The sequence below is a fragment of the Amblyraja radiata genome, chromosome 32 (assembly GCF_010909765.2).
Source record: "Amblyraja radiata isolate CabotCenter1 chromosome 32, sAmbRad1.1.pri, whole genome shotgun sequence".
NCBI classification, from domain to species: domain Eukaryota; kingdom Metazoa; phylum Chordata; class Chondrichthyes; order Rajiformes; family Rajidae; genus Amblyraja; species Amblyraja radiata.
Genome location: NC_045987.1, coordinates 22,176,357 through 22,201,102, shown reverse-complemented (window position 1 = coordinate 22,201,102; position 24,746 = coordinate 22,176,357). Strand labels below are relative to the sequence as shown.

At 43.6% G+C, this 24,746-nt stretch overlaps 1 protein-coding gene across 1 annotated transcript; it reads left to right on the top strand.

The window, feature by feature from the left end:
- Nucleotides 1-42: 42 nt before the first annotated feature.
- On the top strand, nucleotides 43-24,301 carry ppp6c (protein phosphatase 6 catalytic subunit). Its single transcript, XM_033048677.1, has 7 exons — nucleotides 43-231; nucleotides 7,082-7,177; nucleotides 10,518-10,583; nucleotides 11,960-12,101; nucleotides 12,244-12,323; nucleotides 22,313-22,522; nucleotides 23,146-24,301. Exons 1-7 carry the CDS (start codon nucleotides 157-159, stop codon nucleotides 23,392-23,394), a joined length of 918 nt encoding a protein of 305 aa, XP_032904568.1. The 5' UTR covers nucleotides 43-156; the 3' UTR covers nucleotides 23,395-24,301.
- The last annotated feature ends 445 nt before the right edge of the window (nucleotides 24,302-24,746 follow it).

Below are 24,746 nucleotides of genomic sequence, written 5' to 3'. Positions count from 1 at the left end.
GGAGAGGGAGGGGAGAGAGAGGCGGAGAGAGAGGGAGGGAGGGAGGGGAGAGAGGAGCGGGGACGAGAGAGGGGACAACCGAGCGGAGAACGACGGGCTCGTCAGGCACCGGAAACGCGTCACTGGCCCGGGGCCGCGTCCAGTCAGTGTCCCAAAATGGCGCCTCTGGACCTGGACAAGTACGTGGAGATAGCACGGCAGTGCAAATACCTCCCGGAAAACGACTTGAAGGTAAGCAACTGGCGCATCCCCCCCTTCTTTAACTCAGTTCCCGCCCTCCTGACTAGCCACGCCCGCCTTGGCTGGCGGCTAAACTTATGCGAGCTGTCAAATTGAGGCTCTGTCTCCGATTTGGGGGCCTTTTTCTCCTCTGCTTCTAGTTGTGCGCGGCTAGTCCCTTCTGGGGCGTGTTGTTAATATAATGCGGGGCAACTGGCTCTCTGTGCCGACCGTTAGGCTGTGGCCCTGGGTTTAACCCTGATTAAAAACACGGCAAGTTCCGCCCACCCTCGCCGGCCGGGGGTACCGCCAGTAAACAGCTTCTCAGTCTCCACTGGTGTCTCTGAAGATAACAGGAAGTCATGATTCGGTGGCTAAATTTGTGCGGAGTCTGTCGGTGGCGAACGGATGGAGAAATAACGTCGTTTTTTAGGATGGCTTGGAGATGTTGTTAGCTGGAAGGCTATGCCGTTGTTTTGGAGCCTTTCATTCCGCTGTGTACCAGAGGCGTTCACTCTTGTTTGTGATTACTTTGAGATGGATCTACTTTGTTGCATGCAGAAGTTACATTAATTATTTGATGGCTGGAAGGCTTTCAGAGTTGAATTGTGACAATTTCTAAGTTCTTCGGAGATCTTGTCAGTTAGAATTCTAACCACGCATAAAATACGGTAAAATCATTTAAGTTTTGTTTTTGCATGAAAGCACGAAGACACACCAATACACCACTTGAACCTTGCATTTGATGTCGTAGAACCTTCAAAAATCTTCTGCACTGGAGGACAAAAAGTGTAATCTTCAGTTCTTGAGTCAATGAGCACATATCTATTAAACGTTGGCCAGTTGAAATTGTATCTTTATTTGCCACTCATTTGTGCTTTGGTTTTGTATGCAAGTACCTTTTCTCATAATACCATCTGACTTCATGAAGCACACCAGTTCCTTGTCCACTTAACAGTAATGCCTCATTCCTAAAAACATTATTGCAACAGTCTTTCTGTATCACCCTGATGCCCTAGTATCATTCCTAAACTACAGGATTTGATACCGGCATTGGAACCAAACAAATATGATGTATTAAGTTTATCTTTAATAGAGATCCCCCCTCCTCCCACTCACCATCAATAACCCGACAGTCACATCTGTGGAGTCATTTAAGTTCCTTGGCACCATCATCTCGAGGGACCTTAAATGGGAGGCCACAGTCAAAAAGGCCCAACAGAGGATATACTTCCAGCAGCAGCTGAGGCAACACAACCTGCCACAGGTTGATGGCTGGCGCCGCAAGCAGTTGTTTGTCCTTTCCCCTTTTTTTTGTTTTTAGTATGTCTAAAAGTGTGTTTTAGTGTGGGGGCGGGAATTGGGGGGAACTGTTTTTTAGTCACTTACCTCGGTGGAATACGACTTTTCTTCTAGTTGCATTTCGCCCTCCCTCGCGGCCAAACAGCTTGGATTGGTGTGGCCTTTCTCGGAGTCGGGTCCAGAGCTTCAGTAGTGGGCGCAGCTCGGACTTTCCATCACAGAGCCGGACGGTCCCTTGCCGAGGGTCGCCAGTAGAAGTGCTCCGATCGCTGGCCCGCGGACTATGACATCCTGAAGCCGCGGTCTGCGGAGCTTCTAACTGCGGGCGCGGCGTGGACTTTCCATCGCGGAGCGGGCGAGCCCTTGCCGAGGGCCGCCAGAAGAAGTGCTCCTACTGCCAGCCTGCGGCCTATAACATGGTGAAGCCCCGGTCTCTGGTAGGAAGCGGCCGATTCGGGACCTCCAAGCCGCGGAGTGTCCGTCTGTCCTGACGTCGGAGTTTCGAGCAGGGCCTGTACATCGGGCCATCCGTAGCGGCGACTGCGGAGGGTTCATGGCCCCAACCACGGATGAACAAAGGTGGAGGACTGACAACGTTATTGCCATCCACCACAGTGAAGAAGTTGATTCCACTGTGGAGGATGTTCATGTTATATTCTATTGTGTATTATGCTCTTTTGTTTGTATGGCTGCGTGGTAAGTCAAATTCCACTGTACCTTAATTGGTGCATGTGGCAATAAATGTGAACTTGAACTTGAATGATGGCCCAGTTTTATATCGAGTCTGTCCTCGCCTCTCCATCATTGTATGGTTTGGCTCGGCCACTAAGCATGACAACTGGAGGCTGCAGCGCATCGATCGATCAGCTCAGAAGGTTGTTGGTTGCAACCCCCCCACCCCATCGACAAACTGTACACTGCAAGGGCCATTTCATTTTACTTCATTCTTCACATGTTTAAATTATAATGTTTTATTCTTAATTGTTTACTGTATATCATGTTATTACTTGTGAGCAAAGCACAAAGGCAAATTCCTTGTATGTATACATACTTGGCTGATAAAATGTATTCAATTAAATTCAGTCTTCTGGCTTTGTGCTGTCATATCCCAGTTGTGACTTTAATGATCTTGCTACTGCTACTTTAAAGTTCGAAAATTTTACCATTTTAGGTTGCATAATTTCTACTTCCAAAAATATTATCACCTTGTACTTTATTGTGGTTTTTATCAGTCACATGTCCTTCCATTCTACGTTCCTACTAACTCATAATTGGTGCAGATGAAAATAAAACATTGCAAAGATTAATGGGTTTAGCCATCGGGTGTATATCGTAGCAGATAGAATTTGTTTTATATAAAAGTCAGGTCACTTTTTGGATCTAAAAGAATAGAGTACTTTCTAAATGGTACAAGACGAGAAGCAGCAGAGGTTCAGCGACATTTTCTCACATGGATGATTGAAGTGGAGTAAATCTACAATTGAATCTCTGTATCTTGCGGACTAAAATATAAGATTTACAACTCCATTAAGTTTGTACATGGAATATGGACATGGAAAAGTTTTATATCAAGAATTAGAAAACGGTGATCTTGGCGTAATGCTGTATAGATTTGCCAAAATGACAACTGGATTGAAATGATTCATGTGAGAAGCAATTCTGCAAACTATGGCTGATTCTTGCTGGATACTCAGCCTGTAGCTAACCGTTTATCTCTGCTCTATTTCCTATCAAAGTAAGGAATCATTGCCCTCTGTTTCATGGGTTTCAATTTTGTAACCACTTGCTTTTCTCCAAGACAATATTTACAAAAATGATGCATTCCTGAGAAACAATTTATGTGAAATTTCGTAAGATAAAGCACCACTGTAAAGACAACCTGCCCTGGTCTCAGTCACCCTCATGCTCATATCAAAAGATATTAGCAAATTAAATACAACTTGATCCTTAAATCCATGCACCTGTTCCCTTAGTCTATCTTTTTGCAAGTCGCTGTTAAACTTTCACCTAGATCATTGCATTTAAAAACTCTTCCACTAATATTAAATTTGTATTCAGATGTATGCATTTTTTTTATTGACCAATTGTGCAACATTTAGACGTTTTGCCTCATTTACTCGAAGACTTCTAAAGGTTGTTGCTAGTACATGTGTAATTTCTACTTTACCTATGGCAACTTTAAATACATAGCATCAGGTGAGGTGTAGGAGAATATTCTCTAGTTTTAGTCCCTTGCCTTCTGGGGATGAAAACTGGAATACAGATAATAACCTCAATACTGCTCCTCCAATTTTCATTGATGAATTAAACATTCCTGGATTAGCATTGCATAGAATGAACTTGAATCTTTGTGGTATCTTGAGAATGTAAATTTTCAATTGGGGGGGATGATAGAGTGTGAGGGAACATCATAAAATGTGCCTGTGGAGCATCCCAAAGAGATAATTGGGGTAATTAATGTCAGTGTAGAGATGCTTGGACCACAAATTATTTATTTCATGTGCAAATGCACAAAATGTTTGTTTGTCCATCCAGCACTTTCCATCTTGGAGAATGGGTTCATGTGAAGAGTGTTTAAATTTCTCCACACAGATCCATGGGTCTGGTTGAGTGGATCAATTAGGGGGGGGGGGGGGTTCTGCCCCAGTGTGTATTTTTAAAATGTGTATTTATTTTTATTTTTCCCCTGCTAAACTGTTGGCACAATTATGCACTGTACTTAAAATGATTCAAATGACCAAGCATAATTTTCCGAAGATGAAGAAATCTTTAAGTGATTTGCTGCTGCTTTTAAATGCAAGTTGTGCAGTGAAGATGTGGTTGGAATTAGGAATCTGTTTAAAATGTGGGAACACAGACAGACAATAATATGCGCTGAGGGGAATGGGGTTGAGAAGGAGAGATAGATCAGCCGTGATTAAATGGGTGGAGTAGACTTGATTGAATGGCCTAATTCTGCTCGTAGAGCTTATCAACTTATTGTAATTTAAATTATGTTGATAAGATTGTTGTAATTCAGAAGAGGATTTTAGTTCATTTTATGCTGGTGAAATTTTAGAAAAGTTGTATACTTCCTGTGCTTTATTTCAGCTATTCATCCACAGATTTACTAAATCATAGTAATTATTGTGATTTGCTGCAGTTGTAGACACAATGTCGAGTTTATCAAAAGCTTGGTGTCAGTTAAATGCTCCTCAGCACGTGTGATTGTCTGTCTGTGTTGAGATGTGACCTGCTTTTCCTGCCAAAGCTGTGTAAAATCTACTTATTGGCTGGTTCCATTGACTGGACCAGATAAGATGGAAGATAGTGTAGTGTTTTCAAAACAAGTTTGTTATAAATTGATCTAAAATATTCTGTTGTCAAGTAAACTAGCGATACATGGCATTGATTATATTCCACTCTTTGGTTTAAGATTTGATTTTTTTTAAATGACTATACCATTGCAATTTAGATTAGAATATAATCTAGAATAGGATTCTAGATTATTTTCTTTGAACACTTTATAGCTGGTTTTGACATGTTGGGTGTATCAAGATATGTAAGTGTCTTGGTAATTGCCTAAGAAGCTTGAAGTAGGCAAGTAAGTTTACTATTACTAAAGCTTCACATGAAGAGAAAGACTGGCGATGTTGTGCATTTGTGTAATTCCGTCAGTTAGGATTTTTAGTCTAAAGTATTCTTACAGGTCAAGAAAGCTTAATTATCATATGCACTGAGACAGAAAGATGACATTCTTGCTCGATGCAGCTTTTACATTAACACAATTTGTCTCATTGTTTATTGTATATTTATGTTATGGGGTAACTAGATCATAATAGTAAAACAAAGTGCTAGAGTAACTCAATTGGTCGTGCAGCAACTCTAGAGGATACGTATAGGTGGCGCTTTGGGTTGGCACCCATCTTCAGACTGGTGGAGGGGAGAAAAGAGAAAACTTGAGAGGCAAGACAAACCCTAGATAGATGCTAATTTAGTCAATGCAAGGGGGGGGGGGGGTTAAAAGGAGAATTTATCCTTGGCATACAAGATGTCAATTCAAGTGTCTGATAACACCCAGGGGAGGGGGAGCTGTTCTTGAACCTAGTGGAATGAAGGTGGCTGCAGAAAATGGCAGATATTTTCCGGTCTATCACGGGCATTGACCTCCCCACCAAAGGGATGAGTAGGAAGTGCTGCATCAAAAAGACAATGATGCTAATGTGAAAGACCCACACCACCCTGACGACAGTCATTGCACTGTACCATTGGGAAGGTACAAGAGCTCGAGAACCAGGTAAATGGGGATGAGCCCAGTTAGCCCATTTGGTCTGGTGGGGGGGGGGGGGGGGGGGGTGTTGATAGGCCAGTGATGAAATGGCAAAAGGTGTGAGATAAGGATAGAAGGGGTGTGAGATAAAGATGGAGGTGGTGGATATTGTGAATCCAGAGGAAGGACTTTCGGTAGAAGGGGAGAAATTGAGTTTCAGGTGGGGCACAGGAAGAGGGGTTCCATGTTCTGCAGAGATGTTGTCTGATGTGCTCCAGAACTTTTTTTTTGTTAACCAGCATCTGCAGTTTATTAAATCGTCCAGACCATAATAGTTCAAGGAGAAGTATATAGTTCTGTGCTGAGATTGGGTTATGGTTAGGGTTGCACAGTATGGTCCAAGAACCTGATGGTTGATGGGAAGAGGCTGTACTTGAACCTGGAAGGTAATGATTTATAGAGCTGAGTCATAGAGCTATACAGCACAAAACGGACTCTTCAGCTCAATGTGCGTTCTACCTGTAGTCCTTCCACTGGGTTCACAATATCCACCTCCTCCATCTTTATCTCGCACCCCTTCTATCCTTATCTCACATCTATTGCTATTTCATCACTGGCCTATCAAAACTCCCCCTCTCAATCCAACCAAATGAGCTAACTGGGCTCATCCCATTTGCCTGGTTCTTGGGCTCTTGTAGCTTCCCAATGGTACAGTGCAATGATTGTGATGTGGGTCTTTCACATTAGCGTCATTGTCTTTTTGATGCAGTACTTCCTACTCACGGGGAGTTCAATACCTGTGATAGACCGGAGAATATCTGCCATTTGCTGCAGCTGCCTTCATTCCACGAGGTGCAAGGGCAGCTCTCTCTCCCCCCCCCCCCCCCCCCCCCCCCCCTCCGGGTTTTATCGGGCACTTGAATTGTCCTCTTATATGCTAAGGATGAATTCTCGGTCTTCCCAGTTGCCTCGTTATGGCCCTTGTGACCTCTGCACTTTCTCTGTTGGGTGTAACACTATGTTCTGCATTTTTGTTTATTTTATGTTTGCACTACCTAATGAACAAATGTATGATATGATTGTCTGCATACAAGTTTATCACAGTATCTCAATACAAGTGCCAGTGATGTACCAACACCACTACCCTTGAGTGTCAAACTGCTGATTTTATGTTCAAATAACTGACAGATCAAATCTATTTAAAAACTCCATAATTCAGTCAAACTGGATCATTGTTGACCTCTTAAGGTCTGAGCAAAAAATATTTGGAAAGTAGAGATGTCAACTTTATTGATGTATTTTATTTTTTAGCGACTCTGCGACTACGTATGTGACTTGCTTTTGGAAGAGTCTAATGTCCAGCCAGTGTCTACACCGGTTACAGTCTGTGGGGACATACATGGGCAGGTAAATATGCACTATTTAGAAATGTACTCTTTATTGAAGGTAGCCATTCCAGACTCTGTGTGGATTAGAATGCAAGCTTTGAAACAGTAAGCACCAACGACTAATGGCAGCTGCATTTTTGTTTTAAATCAACTTTACTTGACTGAAGGAGACTTTATATGAATCCATATCAGATATTTGTCATCTTTGTGAAGAAATTAGTGCCTAGAAATGGCATACTTTACGTTTTGGGTTTAGTGTATTCCACGAGAGTTCCTGGAATTTCTCAATGGAACAATTTACCCCAGCCTCCAACGAGGTTTTGTGTTTTTTCCCTTGTCATTCCTTTGTGCCATTTGAGCAGGGTTACAAAAGTGTAATACACAATTTGCTAAAAACAAATGACTTCCATATTTCACAGCATTGTTTCTACTTCTGTGCATTCTTGAACTAGTATATCGGGGCGGGTGAATATCCACACATTCTATCCAGGCACTGGGAGTGCTTTTGTAGACATATGACAAGATTAGTCATAGAATCATGGAGCATAAAAGTATGAAAACCAGCCCTTTGGTTCAACTTGTCCATGCCGATCAAGTTGGCAATCTGGGCTTGGCCCAGTGCCTGCATTTAGCCCATATCTTTCCAAATCCTTCCTATCCATATCTATCCAAATATCTTCTGAATTGTATCTACTTCTTCGTCTTCCTATGCCAGCTTGTTCCAGATATGCATTAGCCTCTGAGTGGAAAAGATTGCTCCAACAGTCCCAATTAAATCTCTTTCCTCATCACCTTTAGTCTCTGCCCTCTAGTTTTAGAATCCTCTACGCTGGACTGTGTGAGCGTTCACTTCAACAAGGTCGGCCCTCAGCCTCCAACTTTCCAAAGAAAAATTCCCAACCTTACCTTGTAACTCAAGTCAGCAAGTCCTTGTATCATCCTAGTGAATCTGCAAGTGCTGGAGAAACTCAGCAGGTCGGCATCATCTGAGAAGGGAATGGACAACTGATGTTTTGAGTTGGGACTGCTCTCCAGATTTTTTTTAGTGAGCAAGCTGGAAGAGGCATAGCAAGAGGAGAAAGCCTGGTAAGGAATACATAGATACACAAGTGGGGTTTGACTGGCAAAGTAAGTAACAAAGGCCAGAGGTGCAAAGGGGCCTAATAAGATAAGGAGAGAAGAGTGAAATATAAAGCTGGGGGATGGGATGGAAAAAGAAAGGAAAGGGGGAGTGAGGAACTGCTTGACCTGCCGAGTTCCTCCAGCACTAAAGGAAACTTTATATGAATCCATGTCAGATATTTGTTGTCTTCAAGTGAAGAAATTAGTGCCTAGAAATGGCACCTCGACAACAGAGACACTTGCGTAAGAATGCTGTTCATCGATTACAGCTCAGCATTCAACACCATTATACCCTCTAAACTGATCACCAAACTCGGTGACCTGGGCATCAACCCCTCCCTCTGCAACTGGATATTGGACTTTCTAACCAACAGACCCCAGTCTGTTAGGTTAGACAAGCACACCTCTTCAACCCTCACCCTGAACACAGGCGTTCCACAGGGCTGTGTGCTGAGCCCCCTTCTCTACTCCCTCTTCACCTACGACTGCACACATGTACATGGTACTAACACCATCATCAAGTATGCAGATGATACAACGGTGATTGGCCTCATCAGCAACAACGATGAGTTGGCCTATAGGGAGGAGGTCCAGCTCCTAGCAGCATGGTGCGCTGACAACAACCTGGCCCTTAAGTCCAAGAAGACAAAGTAGCTCATTGTAGACTTCAGAAAGTCTAGGGGCGGCACGCACACCCCCATCCACATTAATGGGTGTGGAACGTGTTTCCAGTTTCAGGTTTCTGGGGGTCAACATCTCCGATGACTTCTCTTGGACCCACGATACCTCAACTCTGGTCAAGAAGGCTCGCCAGCGTTTCTTCTTCCTGAGGAGACTGAAGAAGGTCCATCTGTCTCCTCAGATTCTGGTGAACTTCTACCGCTGCACCATCGAGAGCATCCTTGCCAACTGTATCACAGTATGGTATGGCAACTACTCTGTCTCCGACCGGAAAGCACTGCAGAGGGTGGTGAAAATTGCCCAACGCATCACCGGTTCCTCACTCCCCTCCATTGAGTCTGTCCAAAGCAAGCGATGTCTGCGAAGGGCGCTCAGCATCGTCAAGGACTGCTCTCACCCCAGCCACAGACTGTTTACCCCCCCTACCATCCACTACAGGTCTCTCCGTTGCCGGACCTGCAGGCTCAGGAACAGCTTCTTTCCTGCGGCTGTTACATTACTCAACACTGTACCTCGGTGATTGCCAACCACCCCCCCCCCCCACCCCCCCCCCCCCCCCCCCCCCCCACTCCTTCCACCAGGAAAAAAAATAATTGCACTACTATGGCTGTATGCACGCAAATATATTTATTTATTGCTCATATTCTATGTCGCTCTTCTAGGGAGATGCTAACTGCATTTTGTTGTCTCTGTACTGTACACTGCACAATGACAATAAATTTGAATCTGAATCTGTGAGTCTCTTCTGCACCCTTTCCAACTTGATAACATAATTCTTACAGCTTGACGACCAGAATTGAACACAGTACTCCAGTGTGGTCTCGCCAACAAGTTGTGATGTTATCAATGAAGACAAGTGTGTTAGATGCGACCTTCATGACCCTATCCACCTGCGCTGCCTCTTTTGGGGAACCATGCACCTGTACTCAGATATTTCTATTCTGCAACACTCTCCAGGGCTCTAACATTTACTGACTAAGTCCTATCCTGATTTGACCAACCCAAGTTCAACACCTCACTTTTTGGAGTTAAATTCCATTTGCCATTCCTTGGCCCATCTTTCCAACAGACCAAGATTTTTTTCATATTGAAGGTTTACTGTGAATTACAAGCTGTTTACAAGATGTGAAAAGCTGACATTGGTGTTGAAGTTAATCATTTGAGCGTGTAATTTGTGGTGACGCTTCTGAGTGACGAAATGTCGATGAAGAGACCAAATGTGCACTGTACAACAGTTCTCTAAGCGCTTTGGATAAGTTTTCTGTTTGGAACATACAACATCTTCAAGCCTATATGTAAGAAGGAACTGCAGATGCTGGTTTAAACCGAAGATAGACACAAAAAGCTGGAGTGACTCAGCGGGACAGACAACATCTCTGGACAGAAGGAATGGGTGACGTTTCGGGTCGAGACCCTTCTGAAGGGTCTCGACCCGAAACATCACCCATTCCTTCTCTCCAGAGATGCTGTCTGACCTGCCGAGTTACTCCAGCTTTTTGTGTCTATCGTCATGTTCGAGCCTAAAATTGACAAATATATTTGGAATCTTTCTACAGTTTTATGACTTGGGAGAGCTGTTTAGAACTGGAGGACAGGTTCCTGACACAAATTATATTTTCATGGTAAGTATTTGAATTCCTTGAGTTTTGATTTGGTTGTAAACTTGAAGGTTAATCTTATAGTTTATAAAATTGTTAGTGCATTTTTAATAAACAAATCTCTTATGAAAATAGAAAAATATATTCGGTGAGCGGTGTGGGTTGGTAGAGCGAGCAAAGCCTACACACAGTGTATCTGAATATCAAAATTACATATTTTTAAAAGCAAAGTAGTACATGGATGAAATCTGAAATTAAACAGAAGATGCTGGAAGTGTTTGGATTGAAACATAGAAACATAGAAAATAGGTGCAGGAGGAGGCCATTTGGCCCTTCGAGCCAGTTCCGCCATTGTGATCATGGCTGATCGTCCCCAATCAATAACCCGTGCCTGCCTTCTCCCCATATCCCTTGATACCACTAACCCTCTATCTAACTCTCTCTTAAATCCATCCAGTGATTTGGCCTCCACTGCCCTCTATGGCTGGGAATTCCACAAATTCACAACTCTGGGTGAAAAGGTTTTTTCTCACCTCAATCTTAAATGGCCTCCCCTTTATTCTAAGACTGTGGCCCCTGGTTCTGGACTCGCCCAACATCGGGAACATTTTTCCTGCATCCAGCTTGTCCAGTCCATTTATAATTTTATATGTTTCTATAAGATGCCCCCTCATCATTCTAAACTCCAGTGAATACAAGCCTAGTCTTTTCAATCTTTCCTCATATGACAGACCCGCCATCCCATCAATCTCGGGATCAATCTCGTGAACCTACATTGCACTGCCTCAATCACAAGGATGTCCTTCCTCAAATTAGGAGACCAAAACTGTACGCAATACTCCAGATGTGGTCTTACCATAGCCCTATACAACTGCAGAAGTTTTACTCCTATACTGAAATCCTCTTGTTTTGAATAACATCTGTGAGAGAAACATCTGTATTTTCTCCCCATCCTGCCTAACTTTCCAGCAACTTATTTTCATTTCAAATTGTGTGGTAGAGTCGCTGCCTTACAACTCCAGAGACCTGGGTTCGATCCTATGGATGCTGTCTGTATGGAGTTTGCACTTACTTCCTGGGTGCGCCGGTTTACTCCCATATTCCTAAGACGTGCAGGTTTGTAGGTTGATTGGCTTCTGTAAATTGTCCGTAGTGTGTAGGATAGAACTAGTGTACGGGTTAGCAAACTAAACTAATTAATGAACTTTAGGCTTATTATTTTGGGATGCCATTACAGTGGTTATGTTAACTGTTTTAGAATATGTGCTAATATTTGTATTTGGAGTAGTGTTGCCTGCTCCAAGTCCCATGCATTTTAAATGTCAAGTGGGATAAATTATTTACTTTCAATATTTTTGTAAATCATCTTGAATGCTAACATCTTTATGATTTTAAAACAGGGTGACTTTGTGGACAGAGGGTACTATAGTCTTGAAACTTTTACCTACCTCCTTGCATTGAAAGCAAAATGGCCTGATCGCATTACACTCCTCAGAGGAAATCATGAAAGCAGACAGATCACTCAAGTCTACGGGTTCTACGGTATTGGATTAATACCTCCTTTAAGTTGTAAAGTTTTGAAGGAATTGCCTTGCTTGCTGGAGGCAAAGAATTTATCAATTATTTTGTCTAATTCCATATTTTCCATGTTAAAAAAAGACCTGACACTTGTTTGCTTTAACAGATGAATGCCAAACAAAATATGGAAATGCTAATGCCTGGCGGTACTGTACCAAAGTCTTCGACATGCTCACAGTGGCAGCAGTAAGTAATTTTTTTTTAGATATGTACTTGATAGAAATTCAATGTGATCTTGACGTTGATAGCAAAAGACTTGTCAACACTAGGGGGCACTGCCTAGTAGAAGGAACCAAGCTTGCTGGCACTTCTGTTGAATACTTTTCAATTTATCAGTGAAGGCTCAAGGCAGAGAATATAATTTTTTTAAAAGGTCTTCACAAAGTTGTATGATTCCAAAATGTATTGTCTCTAATTCCTTGATTACATTTTCTTGGCTTCCCACAGATGGGAATTGTGGTTCCATTTGATTTAGTGTTCTGTAAGAATTAGCAAAATTATTCATGGTCTTAATGTTGAATCTATTTTAATAGCTTATTTGTGGGATGAAAGATGGGTGTTTTGAAGACCCGATAATAAAATACTGTGTACTATTACAACTGAAATAATAGAATTGCAGTACCAGTAACCTCCATTTTGACATTGGGCATATTTTCGGCCTGCTCACTGCTCCCAACTGTGCTGGGTATGACCCAGTCCCCGATTTGGTAGTACAGGAAGAGCGAGGGAGAGAAGGCATCTGACCTATACCCTATTTCAATCCAGCAGAAGGTTCCTCATCCTTGCCTTTCACCCCATCAGCCAACGCATAAAACACATTAGGCTCCAAAATGTTCGCCACCTCCAACTGGATCCTAACACCAGTCACAACCTCCCATCTCCACCCCTTTCCGCCTTCTGCAGAGACCGTTCCCTCCGCAACTCCCTAGTTCCCTCATCCCTTCCCACCCAAACCATCCCCTCCCCAGGTACTTCTCCTTGCAACTGCAGAAGATGGTTGCAACACCTGTCCCTATACCTCCTCTCTCAAATCTGTCCAGGGACCCCGACAGTTCTTTCAGGTTAGGCAGAGGTTCACTTGCACTTCCTCCAACATCATCTACTGTATCTGTTGTTCAAGATGTGGACTCTTATACATCGACGAGACCAAACGTAGCCTGGGCGATCATTTCACTGAACTACGCTCAGTCCGCCTGAACCTACCTGCTCTCCCGGTTGCTAAACGCTTTAATTCTTCTTCCCATTCCAACACATACCTTTCTGTCCTAGGTCTCCTCCATTGTCAGAGTGAGGCTAAACATAAATTGGCAAAACAGCATCCCAAATTTCGCTTGGGCAGCTTACAGCCCAGTGGTATGAATATTGATTTTGTTAACTTCAATTATCCCGGTATTCCCTCTTTTTATCCCTCCCCCACCAAAGTCGCACCAGTTTCTTGTTTTCACACAACAAACAGCTCACAATGGCCTGTTTCCTTTATCATCATTACTTTTTTGCATATCATTCATTCATTGTTCTTTATCTCTCTACATCATTGCCTATATCTCTCATTTCCCTTATCACTAACGAGTCTGAAAAAGGGTTTCGTCACCCATTCCTTCTCTCCAGAGATGCTCTGTCCCGCTGAGTTACTCCAGCTTTGTCTATCAGAAGGTGCCTATAGTACCACAGCTGCTGACAACCCCCCCGCCCCCTTCCTCACTGGTCTCCCAAACACTTCCTTGTACACGTAACATTACCATCAGTTAGGCGTTCATAACCTAGTAAGGATGTGAAGTATGGCAAACAATTAGTAAGCCATGGTCGGGCTTTGTCATTGTTGACAAGCTGGTATGGCAGTGATGTCATTTTAACTATGTGCCAACCTAAAACCTTCTATGCACTTTCTCATTCTAGACTAATTTACGTCAAGTCAAGAGAGTTTATTGTCATATGTCCCAGATAGGACAATGAAATTCTTGCTTGCTGTAGCACAACAGAATATTGTAGGCATAAATACAGAACAGATCAGTATGTCCATATACCATATAATATATATATATATATATATACACATATAAATAAACAGATAAAGTGCAATAGGCTGTTATAGTTCAGAGTTTGTTTGAAGTTGTGTTTAATAGTCTGATGGCTGTGGGAAAAGCTGTTCCTGAACCTGGATGTTGCAGATTTCAGGCTCCTGTACCTTCTACCTGATGGCAGCGGAGAGATGAAGGTTTGGCAAGGATGGTGTGGGTACTTGATGATGCTGCAGCCTTTTTGAGGCAGCGACTGCGATAGATCCCCTCGATGGTAGGGAGGTCGGAGCCGATGATGGACTGGGCAGTGTTTACAACTTTTTGCAGCCTTATACGCTCCTGGACGCTCAGGTTGCCATACCAAGCCACGATGCAACCGGTCAGCATGCTCTCTACTGTGCACCTGTAGAAGTTCGAGAGAGTCCTCCTTGACATACCGACTCTCCGTAATCTTCTCAGGAAGTAGAGGTGTTGATGTGCTTTCTTTATGATTGCATCATTTTTCTGGGACCAGGAGAGATCTTCGGAAATATGCACGTCCAGGAATTTGAAGCTCTTGACCCTTTCCACCATTGCCCCGTTGATATATACGGGACTGTGGGCCCCATCCTACCCCTTCCGAAGTCCACAATCAGTTCCTTGGTTTTGCTGGTGTTGAGAACCAGGTTATTGTGCTGGCACCATTTGGTCAATCGGCCGATCTCACTTCTATACTCTGACTCGTCCCCATCAGTGATACGTCCCACAACAGTGGTGTCGTCGGCGAACTTGATGATGGAGTTTGCACTATGACCAGCTACACAGTCATGAGTATAGAGTACAGCAGGGGGCTGAGCACGCAACCTTGAGGTGCTCCCATGCTGATTGTTATCGAGGATGAAACATTTCCACCAATACGGACAGACTGTGGTCTGTGAATGAGGAAGTCGAGGATCCAATTGGAGAGGGATGCACAGAGACCCAGTTCTGAGAGCTTGGTAACCAGCTTGGAGGGGGTGATGGTATTAAATGCCGAGCTGTGCTCAATGAATAACAGCCTGACATATGAGTTTTTGTTGTCCAAGTGGTCCAGAGCGGAGTGGAGAGCCAGTGAGATCGCAACCACCATTGATCTGTTGTGGCTGTAAGCGAACTGCAGTGGGTCCAGGTTTTTGTCGAGGTATGAGTTGATTTGCGCCATGATCAACCTCTCAAAGCACTTCATCACCACAGACGTTAGTGCCACTGGTCGATAGTCATTGAGGCATGTCATCTTGCTCTTCTTGGGCACTGGTATTATTGATGCCCTTTTAAAGCAGGTGGGAACCTCAGACCTCAGAAGTGAGAGGTTGAAAATGTCTGTAAAAACTCCAGCCAGTTGGTCTGCACAGGTTTTTAAAACACGCCCGGGTATACCATCAGGTCCAGGCGCTTTCCGAGGGTTCACCCCTCTGATGGATCTTCTGACGTCGGGCTCTATGACTTGTGACCGGAATACCATCACGGCGAATGGGGGGCTCGGGAAGGCACATCAGTATTCTCCCTATCAAAGCGTGCGTAAAACGCATTGAGCTCGTCAGGGAGTTGTGCTTCGCTGACATTTGAGCTGCCTCCTGATTTTACCTTATAGGAGGTGATTGCATTCAAGCCCCGCCACAGTTGCCGAACATCCGTCTCATCCTCCAGCTTGGAGCAGAAGTCCCTTTTGGCCTTTTTGATGGCCTTACCAAGGTCGCATCTGGACTTGTAGACCTCTGTATCTCCAGACCTAAATGCCCGGGATCTGGTCTTCAGAAGAATGCGGATCTCATGGTTCATCCAAGGATTCTGTTTAAGAAATACTCTGAAGGTTTCTGTTGGGATGCAGTCCTCCACACATTTCTTTATAAAGTTTGTAGCGACTGGAGTATTCATTCAGGTCCGTTGCCGAGTCCCTGAACATTGCCCAGTCTACAGACTCCAAACAGTCCTGGAGTTGTTCCTCTGCCCCCCCCCCCCCCCGACCAGCTCTGTACAGTCCTCACCTCTGGGGGTGCGCCCTTCAATTGCTGCATCGAAGCAGCACCGCGGTATGGTCGGATTTACTGAAGTGAGGGCGAGGGATAGAGCAATAGGCATCCTTGATGGTCGTGTACCAGTGGTCGAGGGTGTTTGGTCCTCTGGTGCTGTAGGAGACATATTGGTGGCAGTTAGGGAGCGGTTTCTTAAGGTTGGCTTTGTTGAAGTCCCCGGCTATGGTGGTAAATGCCTCGGGGTAAGCCGTCTGGTGCATTTTGACCAAGGCATGCAGCTCCTCCAGTGCTGGGCGGACGTCTGCCTGGGGTGGGATGTAGATCGCGGTCAGGATGATGTAGGAGAATTCCCTCGGTTGGTGGAAGGGACGGCACTTCGCCGCCAGATGTTCGAGGTGTGGAGAGCAGGAGTTGGATAGGACTGTCACGTCTGAGCACCACGCAGAGTTGACCATAAGGCAGACGCCCCTCCTCTCCCTTTCCCAAATGCTTGCGTAGGGTCCATACAGTGGATGGAGTACCCTTCAGGCTGGACAGCTGAGGCTGGGGGGTGAGCCATGTCACTGTGAAACAGAACACAGAGCATTCCCTCAGCTCCCTTTGGTAAGGCAGCTTTGCCCTTAAGTCCTCCACTTTGTTTTCTAGTGACCAGTTAGCCTGACATCGGTGGTGGGGAAGATGCTGGAGTCAATTATAAAAGATGAAATAGCCGCACATTTGGATAGCAGTAACAGGATCGGTGTGAGTCAGCATGGATTTACGAAGTGGAAATCATGCTTGACTAATCTTCTGGAATTTTTTGAGGATGTAACTAGGAAAATGGACAAGGGAGAGTCGGTGGATGTAGTGTACCTGATAAGGTCCCACATTGGACATTAGTGGGCAAAATTAGGGCACATGGTATTGGGGGTAGAGTGCTGACGGATAGAAAATTGGTTGGCAGACAGGAAACAGAGTAGGGATTAACGGGTCCCTTTCAGAATGGCAGGCAGTGACTAGTGGGGTACCGCAATATACAATATACATAAATGATTTGGATGAAGGGATTCAAAGTAACATTAGCAAATTTGCAGATGACACAAAGCTGGGTGGCAGTGTGAACTGTGAGGAGGATGCTATGAGAATGTAGGGTGACTTGGACAGGTTGGGGGAGTGGGCAGATGCATGGCAGGTGAAGTTTAATGTGGATAAATGTGAGGTTATCCACTTTGGTATCAAAAACAGGAAGGCAGATTACTATCTAAATGGCTTCGTTGGGAAAAGGGGAAGTACAACGGGATCTGGCTGCAGGTACAGCAGGCAGTGAAGAAAGCAAATGGCATGTTGGCCTTTATAACAAGAGGAGTTGAGCACAGGAGCAAAGAGGTCCTTCTGCGGTTGAAGAGGGCCCTAGTGAGACCACACCTGGAGTATTGTGTGCAGTTTTGGTCCCTTCATTTGAGGAAGGACATTCTTGCTATTGAGGGAGTACAGCGTAGGTTTACAAGGTTGATTCCCGGGGTGGCGGGACTGTCATATGCTGAGAGAATGGAGCGGCTGGGCTTATACATTCTGGAGTTTAGAAGGATGGGAGGGGATCTTATTGATACATATAAGATTGTTAAGGGTTTGGACACGCTAGAGGCAGGAAACGTGTTCCCGATGTTGGGGGAGTCCAGAACCAATTCAATTCAACTTTATTGTCATTGCACAGATACAAGTATGGGTACAACGAAATGCAGTTTAGCGTCAGTCCATAGTAATAGTGCAATATAGAAATAAAAAATACAGAATAAGCAAACAATGTGGACGGAGAGACTGGAGAAATCTATCGGCGGGACTCCGAGTTCAGCAATGTGATAGTGTTGTTGTAGAAGCTGTTCCTCATCCTACTAGTACGAGACCTGAGGCTCCTGTACCGCCTCCCTGATGGGAGGATGGCAAACAGTCCATGGTTAGGGTGGGAGGGGTCTTTGATGATCTTCCCGGCCCGTCTCAGACACCGTTTTCGGTGGAGGGCATGCATGGCAGGGAGCGGGGCACCGATGATGTACTGAGCGGTTTTCACCACCCGTTGTAGTGCCTTCCTGTCCGCTACGGTGCAACTGCTGTACCATACCGTGAAGCAGGTGGTCAGGATGCTTTCGATGGTACAGTGGTAAAGGTTGGTCAGGATCTGGGGGGACAGGTGAGCTTTCTTGAGCCTCCTCAGGAAGTAAAGGCGCTGCTGCGCCTTTTTGATCAGCTTGGAGGTGTTGAGGGACCAGGACAGATCCTCCGAGATGTGTACCCCGAGGAATTTGTAGTTGGAGACGCGCTCCACCTCAGTCCTGTTTATATGGATGGGGGTATGTCTGCCCCCTCTGTTCTTCCTGAAGTCAACAATAATTTCCTTCGTCTTCTTGGAGTTGAGGACGAGGTTATTGTTGGCACAACAGGTTGTCAGGTGCTGGACCTCATCCCTGTAGGCTGACTCGTCGTTGTCACTGATCAGTCCTACCACCGTGGTGTCGTCGGCAAATTTAATGATGGCGTTGGAGCCATTCTTAGGGATGCAGTCATGGGTGAAGAGGGAGTAGAGAGGGCTGAGCACACAGCCCTGTGTTATAGTGGAGGAGGTGGTGAGGAAATCCAGTGTCCAACTGCAGAGGGAGGTGGAGATGCCAAGTCCGCTGAGTTTGGTGATCAAGCTAGCGGGGATGACAGTGTTAAAGGCAGAGCTGAAATCAATGAACAGCAACATGATGTAGGTGTTATTGCTGTCCAGGTGGGTCAGGGCAGAGTGTAGGGCCGCCGATATGGCGTCCTCTGTAGACGCCATATCGGCAGGGGCCACATTTTAAGAATAAGGGGTAAGCCATTTAGAATGGAGACGAGGAAACACTTTTTCTCACAGAGTTGTGAGTCTGTGGAATTCTCTGCCTCAGAGGGCGGTGGAGGCCGGTTCTCTGGATACTTTCAAGAGAGAGCTAGATGGGGTTCTTACAGATAGCGGAGTCAGGGGATATGGGGAGAAGGCAGGAGCGGGGTACTGATTGGGGATGATCAGCCATGATCACATTGAGTGGCGGTGCTGGCTCGAATGGCCTACTCCTGCACCTATTGTCTATTGACTGTATGTTGGCCATTAGAATGGTAGGGAGAGGGGCCGAAGTCCCCTGTGCTTCAGTCTTACTTGTAGTCCTGCCCGACGACCACGTTTCCGTACTCTACGAAGCCTTCCTCGGTGTTTAAAGGTACAGTACTTGCGAGTCTCCGCGAGGTTGGGGATTCCAGCTACGTTGCTGCTGGGAGATCCTGCCCGACGGCCTCCATTCCGGACTCCATGAAGGCCTCCCCTGTGTTTACAGGTACAGTACTTGCTGTACCTACGCGCCTCTGCGAGGTCAGGGATTCCCCTCTGATCGGGGATCCCCTTACAGTCTCTATCTTCGGTCGTTCGCAGTAGCGCTAGTGCATTTAAATGCGTTAGCAGCTCGCTATCTACAACGTTGATTTCTGCAGATTCTTTGATACAGGTGAGCTCAGAAATACTATATTTGAAGATTTTCTGTTGTGCCGCTGGCAAAATGTCGCCGCATGTAGGCGCCATCTTAGAGGTAAATATTTGGCTTGAGTGCAGTAATTCATTTAATAAAAGGAAGGAAGAAACATAGTAATTTGCTCATTTCATTTTGCAATATTAATGTGCACATGCTATAACATGCATGTACTTGGGGAATAAATAAAACTGTTCTTAATCTTTTATTTACTCAAAATGCACTAAATTTCATAATTAGTTTTTGTGGTCTGCAGGTGATATGTTAAGACAACAATGGGCAAGTTTATGATGTTGCCACTTTTGGGCAAGGCCTTGTTTAGGAAGTTGATCTTCTCCATCTTTTGAATCCAGAGTAAAAAATAGTGCGTTAAATTATTTGGCCCGCGTTTTGAAATTCCACTGAAATGCCTGTTTCATGTTGTACATTACATAATTATGAAATGAACAGGTAATGATAAATTAGAACTGTGGTCACAATTTATGTTTTGCAGTAAGATGACGTACATATGTAGCTAAAATATAATTCTTGTGAACATTTTAGTTTAGTTAAGAGCTACAGCGTGGAAACATAAGGTCATACGTGATAGGAGCAGAATTAGGCCATTCGGCCCCAAGTCTACTCTGCCATTCAATCATGGCTCCCTCCTAATCCCATTCTCCTTCCTCCCCATAACCCCTGACACCCATACTAATCGCAACAGGCTATTTGACCCACTGAGTCCGCACTGACCTGTGATCCACACACATTTACACTCTCACACAAACCATGGACAATTTACATTTATACCAAGTCAATTAACCTACAAACCTGTACGTCTTTGGAATGTGGTAGGAAACCGAAGACCTCGGAGAAAATACACACGGTCACAGGGAGAATATACAAACTCCGTGCAGACAGCACCCGTAGTCAGGATCGAACCCGGGTCTCTGGTGCTGTAAAGCAGCTACTCGAGCACTGCGTCACCATGCTACCCTCTGGAACTCTGGCAAGGAGAGAAGGGGAAAGAATTGGAAATGCAATTGAAATAGTTCATGTCCTCGGTACCTCTGATTCACTTTCCTTTTCTTCCAGCATGATATGTCCTGTCTAGTCTTGTTCACTTTATACTGCGTGAATACCCCTCACCGTCCCCTTCCCCTGAGTCTCTGTCTCAGGAAGGGTCTCGACATGAAACGTCACCTATTCAATTTCTCCACAGATGCTGTCTGTCCGGCTGAGTTACTCCAACTTTTTGTGTCTATTTTTGGTTTAAACCAGCATCTGCCATGTCACTTTACTGCCCATAGTCTGGGATTCCCTCAACAGCTTTATCTCACAGTGCTTTAAAGTTCTTCCCATGTTTCAGATCTCGTGTTTTCATTTCCTCATTTGCCACAACATGCATTTTTCCCCATTATGCCCCTTGAGATTCTTGGATTCGTTTTCTATATTAAAAGCATTACATCATGAAAGTTGTTTTTGACAATACTCTGGACGCTTACAAGACACACATTTGATAGCATGATTTAAAAGGACTTGGTTGATAAATATGCTATTCAGGTTGTGAAAAGGGGGTTAGAAATGACACAACTCTTTCCCCTTTCCTTTTGCATCGACATGCCTACCCCTGGCTTTGCATTTCACTCCTCTCTGTATCTGACCCCCTTTGTATCCTTTTCATTTCTATTCTTTGTCACTTACTCCACAAGTCACATCTTCACCCCTCTTCTGTATCTGCCCATCACGTGCCAGGCTTTGTCCTGTCCCACCTCTTTCTAGTTTCCCTTCTTATCCAATCAGTCTGAAGAAGGGTCCCAACATGAAACGTCACCTCTCCATCCAATCAGATGTTGTCTGATTCTCAAGTACTTTGGTCATTTGCTCAAGATTCCAGCAACTGCATTCTCTTGTGTCCCCATACCTTAATAGAAAAAAAATCTTCTGAACTACTGTTGTCTAATGGTTGTTGGTTAATGTATGATGGGGGATGCTGGGCATGTTGTTAAAAAAAAAAATAGGAACCTTCTTTTGCAGGAAAGAATAAAGATGTGGGATGTTTTTTGTAGAAATTGGTATACCTAACTACCTGAAAATCTAATTCTAAAGAATAATATATATTTTAGTGAATACTAAAACAAAACCAAGTAATCTGGTCGACACAAAATGCTGGGGTGACTCAGCAGGTCACGTAACATCTGTGGAGAATATTTTTTTTTTTCTCCAGGTAAAAAATGGTCCCTTTTCGCCAGAGATGCTGTCAAACCTGCTGAATTACGACAGCATTTTGTGTCAATCTTTGGTATAAATTGGCATCTGCAGACACACCAAATAATTTGGTAATGGGGAAGACATTTAAAGCCAAACTAAGTTCTCCAAGTCTCAAGCCATTTTAATTTGTCAATCATTCCCACCAGATAAGTTTGAGATTTACTGATTTTTAAAATTCTAATGGATCTATTTTCATTTTTTTTATTGGATTGCTCTTTGAAGTGAAGGGAGTTTCAGGAGTGTGTGTGTGTGTGTGTGTGTGTGTTTTTGGATTCGTATTGAGTTCTGCTACAGATAGAATGATTTGAATGGCTTGTTTTGTGCAACTGCTTAAAGTTTTGCAGATAAATTTTTGGAGTAAACTAACTTTAAAATCAAATTGTATTTTTCCCTCTCAGTTGATAGATGAACAGATATTATGTGTGCATGGTGGACTTTCTCCCGATATCAAAACCCTCGATCAAATTCGAACCATAGAGCGTAATCAGGAGATCCCACATAAAGGAGCCTTCTGTGATCTCGTATGGTCAGATCCTGAGGATGTGGACACCTGGGCTATCAGCCCTCGAGGAGCAGGATGGCTCTTTGGAGCGAAGGTTACCAATGAGGTAAGCTGTCAACCACAGACTGCTGCCACATTGAGGAGCTAAGCGAACTTTTTTAAATGGTGGGTGGAATACAATCATAACTTCATACTGCGTTTCCAATATTTCATATTTATGTCTTTGTGTGAGGTATCAACAGTCTTTTGACTTGGTTTTAGTTTGAAGTTGGAAGATCTGACCATTTAAAGGTCATCTGAAAGTATAACATTTCACAAAAGGGTTTTGTATTTACTCATGTGACACACGCCTTTAGAATGAGAGATTTTGTTTTCCCCTATTCTTTACTATTTTCACTCCACCTTGAGCTTGTAAATTGCACACATTTACTGCCATCCCGGATAAAATCTTCGCTTTAGATTAAACTTTATGTGTTGGTACTTATGTTGGTACTTCTTGAAAATTGCCCCTGAACATGATAATAATACAAAATATACCATGAGGTTGATGATAACCAGCAGGTACCTTCAAGCTTTCCCTAGTTTCTGGTCTTTTCTTCAGTAATGAATGCTAAATTGAGCTGTGCTTTTCTTTACTGTTTAAGTTTGGTATTTTACTGAAATATAATCTGGACAATGTTTTTGTAGATTTTAACACTTTTTGGAAACCTTGTTTTGTTTTTTTTGTAGTTTGTCCATATCAACAACTTGAAACTAATCTGTCGAGCACATCAGCTAGTTCACGAAGGATATAAATTCATGTTTGATGAAAAGTTGGTGACTGTATGGTCTGCTCCAAACTATTGCTATCGCTGTGGAAATATTGCATCAATCATGGTCTTCAACAACGTAAACTCAAGGGAGCCAAAGCTATTTCGGGCAGTTCCAGATTCAGAGCGTATAATTCCACCAAGAACAACAACGCCCTATTTCCTTTAAAATATATTTTGTTTCTGGTCAAAAAATTTCTTAAAATACGGTGTGCACAATGGACTGTAAACATGTGTTGTGTAGAAAAGATTCAAGATGTAGAATTTCAACCATTCTATCAAATTTTAAATGCTAAATTGAATAAAGTGGTCTAAAGGGCTGCCTTTTTCTTGTTTTTAATGCTAGCAGATATTGAGAAGCTGATTTATGTGCCCCAGTAATTAAAAAATTTGTACATTAAAATTGTATTGATCAGTTTTCAAATTTCATTGTATTTTAATATAGTAATATGGTAACTACGACTCTCGTGGGTTAAATATTGGAAATAAACTGCTTTATTATTAAGAATGTTTACTGCCCTTTCTGAATTTTAAATGGTTAATGTGATCTTAAATTTTTGGGAGCGTGGTACAATTACAGAGTAGTAATTTGTATGCTGAAGCATGAAGCCTGGAACGTAATTAGACCATTTAATGTGCAAATTTAGCATTTAGTGGTGCAAGTTATTTGATACTGTTTTTAGAACATTTATATTTGGACTCTTTAATATGTTATCTGGTGTTAATATCTGAATATTTCAAGCTTCATATCTGATTAATTTATCAACAGTATTGAAGTAATTAACAAATCTAATTTGTCATGGATTTGTAAATCTTTCTCTTATTCGTCAGGCAATCCTGAGGTTTTACTCTTAAGGCACCTGACCATCCACTGAACCTCCTTTCATGTTGGGGGATAAAGATATTCATAGGCATAGAATCTCATCATGTGATTTGTTCAGATTGCTACTATGCGGTTGTGATCAGCGAATCCTGGCAATCTAGTCCACTGAGAGACAATTCATCTGACACCACCTGATTTCGTTTTATAAGAAAGTTACCTCGAAATATTGTTTAAAAAAAAAAAGAGATTTTGTTTAAATGGAATTAAGAAATCTTGTGCATTTCTGAAGATTGGACTTGCTCTAATACCTTTCTATGTGCTATGTTCTTGCACTTGTAAACTTTGCTATGTGGCGGCACTTTTTATAGCCATGTAATTATTGTACGGTGAGTCCCAGCTTGGTGTATCTTTATAAGCTGATTGTTTCAGTGCACTGTTGTGAGAGGAAATCACTTGCCACTCACCTGGAGAACAGGATCTTCTGCGGGTGTCCAAGGCAACCGTGAAACTCTTACCCAGTAGCATTTACAAATGACAATCTTACAAAGTTGTGCTGGGACCAGAGCGTTGTCGGGTGTTCTTGCGGTCTGCCCAGCATGGAATAATTTGGTACTTTCTGCCTGACCTGATTTTGAAGAGTGACTTTCAACCTGCAATGTGGAAGAGCTGTTGGAATTATAACCCAGCGGGAAGGGGAA